Below are 7,628 nucleotides of genomic sequence, written 5' to 3' on the forward strand. Positions count from 1 at the left end.
AAATATTGCACCATATATTAAGGTTTACCACAAATTAAAAAATATATATATTTATCTCAAAATATCATTGTAATTATGATATTATCTTCAAATAGGATGGTCGAGGGTATATGCATACAATAACAAAATTCACGGTGAAAAGAAGTCAAATAAGCAAGAAAGTATTGAGAATGAACAACAAGGTTAAACATACTCCAGCAAAATAAAGTAGAGAAAATGAAAGAAGATTCAGTCCTTTGCAACTCTGTAAATTGAACATCAAATGAAACATTCTTCAAAAAATAAGGAACAAAATTTTGTTGATTAAAATTAACAACAGTTTTGATGTGATTAGCTTACCTTTTGGAATATTGGATACTCCGCCTTGTACCTTGTACATGCAAACTCCATTGCCTCCTGGCTTGTTCCAGGTTCTTGTTTCAAAAATTGATTACAAGGAAAGGCTAAAACCTCAAAATCTAAAACAGGACAACAAATAGAAGAGATCAGCTCTCATTGAACACTATTTTACCATCAACTAGATCTACTACACTAAAGATTTAACTGATTTAATTTCACAACATTAATGATACCGGAGTTAACCCAAAGCACAATACAACAATCAACAACAACAACAACAACAACAACAACAACAACAAAATCTTTATCCCACTAAGTGGGGTCGGCAAAATGAATCCTATTTAGTATCATATTTTCATTTATTTCTAATAAATTAAGATCATTTTTTATACAATATGCCCAAGTCATCCTAGGTCTACCTTGACTTTCTTAACATAAGTCGAATCTAAAACATCTAATCTTTTAATTGGATCGTCAGATGATTGACGTTTAATGTGACCAAACCATCTAAACGACTCTCTCTAATTTTGTCCGTCACTGGAGCTACACCAACCCAATCATGGATATATTCATATCACATTTTGTCTCTAAGTGTAAAGCCACTCATCCACCTAATCATTCTCATCTCGGTAACACTTAACTTAGTTTTATGTTTCTCGTTTAGAGGCCAACAATCAACGCCATAGAACATTGCAATTCTCACCACCATCTTATAAAATTTTCCTTGCAGTCTAAGCGGTACTTTTCTATCACACCATAGGTCCGAAGCATTCCTCCACTTCAACCAACCAACTTGAATTCTGCTAACCATCAATATCACCATCACTTCGAACAATAAACCAGAGACATCTAAAGTGTTCACACCTTTTAATAATTTGATCACCCATAGTTACAGTTCTGTCACTAGAGCTACTATTACTAAAATTACATTTCATGTATTCAATTTTAGTTCTACTCAAACGAAGGCCTTTAGACTCCAAGGTAGAGCTCCATAATTTAAGTTTTTCTTGAGTTTTTTTCTCTCGTCTTATCCACGAAAAATGATATCATCAGCAAAAAGCATACACCAAGGTACATCCTCTTGGGTACATCCTCTCTCTTGTAAGTGTTCAGTAAGACCATCCATAACTAAAGCAAAAAGATACAATCAAACACACTTGAAAGAGAAATTATCACAAACGCGACATAAACTCACACTAGGGCTCGATTCGGGGGTGGTAGAGATTGGCTAGGTGGTCGAGAGTGGTGGTAGGAGGCTCAAATGGATTGTGGGTTGTTGACAACAAAAAGAGGGGCTGGAATTTCGTTGAGAGCAAAGCAGAAGGCCTAGAATGGCAGTTGTAGTGAAGTGGAGGGCTGAGACAACGAGGGGCAGCAAAGGGAAATGGTTGTGGATTGCGGGACATCAAAGAGAGAGCTGTCCAAGGACTGCAATAGTAAGGGGGATGTCTGGAATGACTATGGAGGGGTTGGATAAAGATAAATACCTCCTCGATAGCGAGCTATAGACGGAGTACCAGTCAATCCCTTTGAAGAAGATTGCCATCTGGGACAAGCTACAGTTGGAACACCTTCATGATTTTGGATACAACCCTAGAAAAGGAATCCCTAGACACCGGCGGCTGTCATGATAGAAAACACCAAGAAAACTCTAATCTAACTCTAATGAAACATATATACAGAAAAAAACTAGAAAGGAATGATAGGAATGGAGAAAACTTGCTAAAAATTGAAAATCAATTCAAACAGGGTCGTTCGGTTGGGCTTTGGATCGCCTGCATGAGCCGGGCACGCGCATAGTTACAAGATCGCGCAATCTCGTGTGCGCTTCATAAGCGGAAAATGCCCCGCATCAGTCTCTCGAGGTTGGGAGAGCTTCAAACTCACCTGTCAAAGCTTTTGACTTCTTATGATATGGTGTTAGGTCGGTCACGCTGAAGGTGATAGAGATATTGTAAATTCCCGGTAAGTTACTCATACATGTGTTTTCATTTCAAAGCACATCCTAATAGAATAAGTATTCATCCACTTTTGGCACAATTTGGGCTGAAGCTGCATAAAGTTGTAGATTCCTACAAGATAACTCTCAAGCCCTTACATCTGTAACATTCCTTTGGACCACACTAAAGTAAAACAGCTCAGAAGAAATCTCTTCTTCTTCTTCTATAAAAGAACCTCGATCCCACTGTAAGATGTTCTTTCTCTCAAAAATCCTAAAGCGGTTTCTAGCATTGTGGTTCATCCATCCAGTGTAATCATATGTCGGTGGCTACACTACTAAACTAATTTTAATACTCAAATGACTCTACATAGCTTCCACAAGTGGCATAAAAGAGTCTCATCACTAGCATGTTGGATCTCCTTCAGTAGGGGAAACTCAGAAGGTTAGTTATGTATCTAAAAATTTTAAAATCCTCTTATCTAAGGTTGTTGTGTGTCTAATATCAACTCCTCAAACTCATGAACCTTTTGGACATCCAATATCAGTTAAATTGATGCTCCCCCCAATGTCTGCAAGATGATAGTTCGATACGCCACAATCTCATACTATGCATAGACGCTAATTATCTTAGAGTCGCTACCTTCTAAAATAGTTATTGTTAACTCCGCTGCAATCTCTCTTCTATGTTCAACTGGAATTGATAGTGTTTTTTCCTCGTTGGCCGACACCTGATACTCACCTTCTATGTCATCACTTTCTTCAGTGTCTATTGTGTCATTGCCCATTTTTTGAACATCACCCTGCACAGTAAAGTAGATTATTCTCCTGGTTGTGTAATCTGATTCAATATGCCCAAATCCGTGGCACTTGAAACAATTTTTGGTCGGGACAGATTTAGTTATTTCAGTCACTCCACCTATTCTCTACTTTGAATCAGTTACTCCTTAAGCGCTGGCTTAGATGTTCCCCTTGGTGCACTCTTGCGGCTCGATCCTGTAGGGGGTGGCGGTCATCTAATAATGTTGCCTTTTCACTTTTGAAGCTGGGATGTAAACATCTGGTCTAGAGTGAACTGGTAGGTAATTGAGCTGCATCGCCCATTTCATCTTGAGCCAAGTAGTGATCTTATCTTTTCCATTAGGTTGGGATAAATGCTTCAAATTTTGTCACAAAAATAATGCACTCTTCTTTAAGTAATTTGCGGCTAGTTTCACCATTTTGTCAAGTGGTACGTCCTAATACTCAAAGAAAAGTTCCACAGTCTGAAGCCACTGGATGAACTCTTATGGATCTAAGTGACCATCAAAATGTGGTAAATTCTTCATTATCTCAAAATCATGGCTTCTCCGATAATTCAGGTCAATGCTTCGAGCACATTTTCTGTCCGGACTCCTGACGTAGCTCTACATGTCGCGGAAGTTATTCCTGAGTTATTTTCAGGTTTATTTCTGGGTTATTTTCAATAATCCTGAAATAACCCAGAAATAACTCTTATTTCTGAGTTATTTCAGGATTATTGAAAATAACTCAGGAATAACCTCTGCGGTACGTAGAGCTAGGTCAGGAGTCCACACAAAAAAATTAGGCCAATGTTTTAGGGTAGAGGTTCTTAATTTTTGAAATCTCTAATAAGCAATTAACATTTGTATCCTCTAATAGGCACTTCATCTCTGTATTCACTGGCGAGCACTTCATCTCTGTAATCGAATGAAGTTCAAGTGACCCCTTTGGATGGTCTAATTTCCTCAACCTTATCGAACCGTTGTAGCACTTGACGGAGTTGTTGTTGTATCTCTTCAATGATAAACACCTGATTGACATCTCACACTTCTCTCTGCAGTGGTGCGAGGATGCTAAAAATCCTAGGATAGGACTAAGGCTAGACTAGCTCTAATACTAAATGATAATGGAGTTAACCTTAAAAATAATAGGAAAAGCAAATATTACTAATGAAAACAAATAAAGGATTACAATCAAACACACTTAAAAAATAAATTATAATAAACACGACACAAACTCACACTAGGTCTTGATCTGGGGCAGTGGAGATCGGCTAGATGGTAGGAAGTGATGGTAAGAGGCTGAAATGGGTTTTGGGTTGTTGGGACAACAAAAAAAGGTGCTGAAATTGCGTTGGTAGTAAAGCGGAAGGCTTGGAATGGAAGCAGCTGCGAAGTGGAGCGTTGGTATAGTAAGGGGCAGTGAAGTGGAGGGCTAGGACAGCGAGGGACAACAAAAGTAAAGGGTTGTGGACTACGAGACAACAAGGGGAGGGCTCTCCGGGGACTACAACATCAAAGGGAATAGCTGGAATGATTGCAGAAGAGTTGGGGAAGGAGAAATAACTCCTCGGGAGCAAGCTACAGCCGAGTATCACTCTATCCCTTGGAAGGAGATCACCACCTAGGATGAGTTATAGCTGGAGCACCCTCTCTCCGTCGAATACAACTCTAGAAGGGGAAACCATAGACATCGACGCTTATCCTGATTGAAAATACCAAGAAAACTCCAATCTAAACATAATGCAACACACATATAGGAAAGGACTAAAAATAAATGAAAGAAAATGAGGAAATTTGCTAAAATTTGGAAAGGAATCGAAACGAGTCCGCTCAGTACTCTAGGCCATTCGCATGAGTCAGGCATGCACGCGGTCATGGGATCGTTCTATGTCTTTCGACTGAGTCGAGCATGCACGCTGTCATGGGATCGCGAGCATGCTGCTTCTGCTTCGTAAGCTGGAGACACCCCGCGTCAATTAAAACTCACAACAATTGCCAATTCACAAATATATACAAAAAAAATATATGATTAATGAAGTTAAAACCAAGATATAGGTTCTCATTTTTTATCTTAATCTTAGACTTGTAAGCATAGAATCTAATGGAGAGTAACTTGTCAAACCAAAAATGTAGTAGGACTCCTACAAGTGATGAAATTTAAAATTTATACAGTTTCAATTTCTAGTAAAAAATGTTAGTATCACATTTTCAACATGAAAAACTTCCAAAAGAGAACGGAAATTAAATGGAGAAGAACTTACCAAATTAATGTACGAAAACCACTTTACTATGTCAGTGACAATCAAAACTTACAAAGAAGCTCACACACTAATAAACAATTCCAGAATCTTACATTCTGAAGCTGTAAAACACTAACACGTGCAAATAACAATAAATGATAAAAATAGAGTAGTCCACACGTTGTTAAAGAAAAGCAAGAAAGTAAGCTATCTGCAATACCTAAATTGAAAGACATACTTTTTTGGGCTCAATTTGTCACATGTGAAGCACAACCTTATTTTCTTCAGGAAAAAAATTCAGAAAATGAGGTAAGATGCTCCAACAAACTAGCTTGCTGAATGCAATGTTTGACTAATGAAAAAACACAGCAGGACATAAAGAAAAAAAACTGATAAATTTCAACCAAGCACGATAATAGTGGACACCAATTTCATATAAATATTCCATTGTCATATTATGCTCAAGATAAGCGTGTGCGTTAATTGGTCAAAACTGAAAAACCAAATTGAAACGATTCAATTTGGTTGGTTTGGTTGGGTTTCAAAATACATTTCGGTATATAATTTTTAAAACCTCAATATTTAATTTTTGGTTATTAGTTGGGTATTAATTTTTATTTAATTGAACAAACCAAAAAATTGAAATGTCAAGATTAAATGGAGGATTTATGAAGTATATGTAATTCTTGGTGTTTGTTTATAACCAAGCTCCAACTAACAACTAAATTTTGTTTTTTCATAGCCGAACCCAAAAGTGTTTGGCTTATCAAAATTTTGATTGGCTCATCAGATTACATATTTTGGTTGCAATCAGTGTGACCAATTTGAAAATCAATCCATCCAAACAACAGAATACTGACCCCTACTTCAGGATGCTTTAGAAACTAGGTTGTTGAATGCAATGCCAGACTAAAGATACAACATACCACACAACATAATGAATGTAAAATTACAAAAAATAACTGAACTTCACATGCATTGAAAAGTTTCCCACCAAGAACCGTAATGGCAAACATCAAACGTCTCTAAAAGGTGGCCAACTACTGCTATCTTCTGGATGCTATGACAGAGTAATTTAGTATCGTTTAACTGAAATCATATCACTAAACACAAACAAAATAGATTGATAGTAATTTAAAAACAGTGAAATACACTCAACACAAACAAAATAGATTGATAGTAACATAAAAACAGTGAAATCCCCCATTAGTTCAAAATAATCAAACAAGCACAGCGATAATCATCACAAATTTCAGGAAAGGTGCATGTCTTATGTTTCCTTTCATACAAGAGACTAAAAAAGCAGAATCAGCAAAATGGGACTTAAATTCCTTCCTATCTATCACCGAACCACAATGAGATTCCTCCATTCAATCCCATAAACGCCATGAACATTAAAAGCAACCTCTCTTTACAAAAGTAATATCATATAATAGCAAGAAGGAAGGCGAAGAAAAACGAAAAACCTCTGTTCCTGTACTTGTTGTAGAGATCGGTCAGCTGGGTATAATTGCTATCCGTTAAGCCACTGTTCCATAGCACAAAAGGGAAATGAATGAAGCCATCTAAAATAAAAGGAAGACAGAAAGGCGGAGAAGAAGAAAGAAAGCAAGAACCATTTAGAGGCGACATTGACGACAAGCAAGACCTTGCCCTTGTAGAACCCTAGATCCACGGCCTTCCCAGAGCTATCCTAAAACCCATAAAAAGAAGGAGAAATTTAACAGGTGATCTGGAATTCTGAATCAAAATTATCGAATAAAACAGAAAAGAGAAAGGGATCGCTCACCTTGACAGTGAATTCATGGATCGAGTTGGCGTTCGGGGACGAATGAGAAGCCCCCATCTCTTCCCTGGCTATGTCTTCCTTTCCACACTGAGATTTTTATTCGCGTCGCATAGAAAATTTCAAACCTGTCAGCTATCTTCCTGCTTTTTTAAATAATAGGAGCGAATTTCTTTTTTTTTTTTTAATAATGAATTTTTTAAACCTAATCTCTGGTTGCAGGCAGGGCTGTAAAAAAGTAGAGTTTGAGCGAGCTCACGCATGACTCGTGTTCGGCTCGTTCAAAATTATTGTTCGAAATCGGATCGTGTTCGAAATCGGCTCGTGAACAGTATGTTCGTGTTCGGCTCGATTTAAATATTTGTGTTCGTGTTCTGCACGAAATTGGCTCGTTAAAATTAAATTGAAAAAAAAGATGTAAAATGTTGGATTCAAACTTAAACCAAATATATGAAAAAGAAAGAACATAACCACATTACCACATGAGGTGTTATGATTTAAACTTAAACATAAATATATATAATATATTATTATATAAA

General features: G+C 37.2%; 1 protein-coding gene across 1 annotated transcript; it reads right to left on the reverse strand.

Moving 5' to 3' along the window:
- Window positions 1-339: 339 nt before the first annotated feature.
- On the reverse strand, window positions 340-7,205 carry LOC110027619 (probable glutathione peroxidase 5; the record flags this gene model as incomplete). The annotated part of the gene is made up of 4 exons (XM_020729120.1): window positions 7,093-7,205; window positions 6,920-6,996; window positions 6,770-6,831; window positions 340-458 (listed from the first exon to the last, which is right to left on the reverse strand). Coding segments are annotated over exons 1-4 (315 nt in total), but the record flags the coding sequence as incomplete, so codon positions are not given.
- Window positions 7,206-7,628: the final 423 nt, after the last annotated feature.

This window comes from Phalaenopsis equestris, unplaced genomic scaffold, assembly GCF_001263595.1.
Source record: "Phalaenopsis equestris unplaced genomic scaffold, ASM126359v1 Scaffold000429, whole genome shotgun sequence".
Taxonomy (NCBI): Eukaryota; Viridiplantae; Streptophyta; class Magnoliopsida; order Asparagales; family Orchidaceae; genus Phalaenopsis; species Phalaenopsis equestris.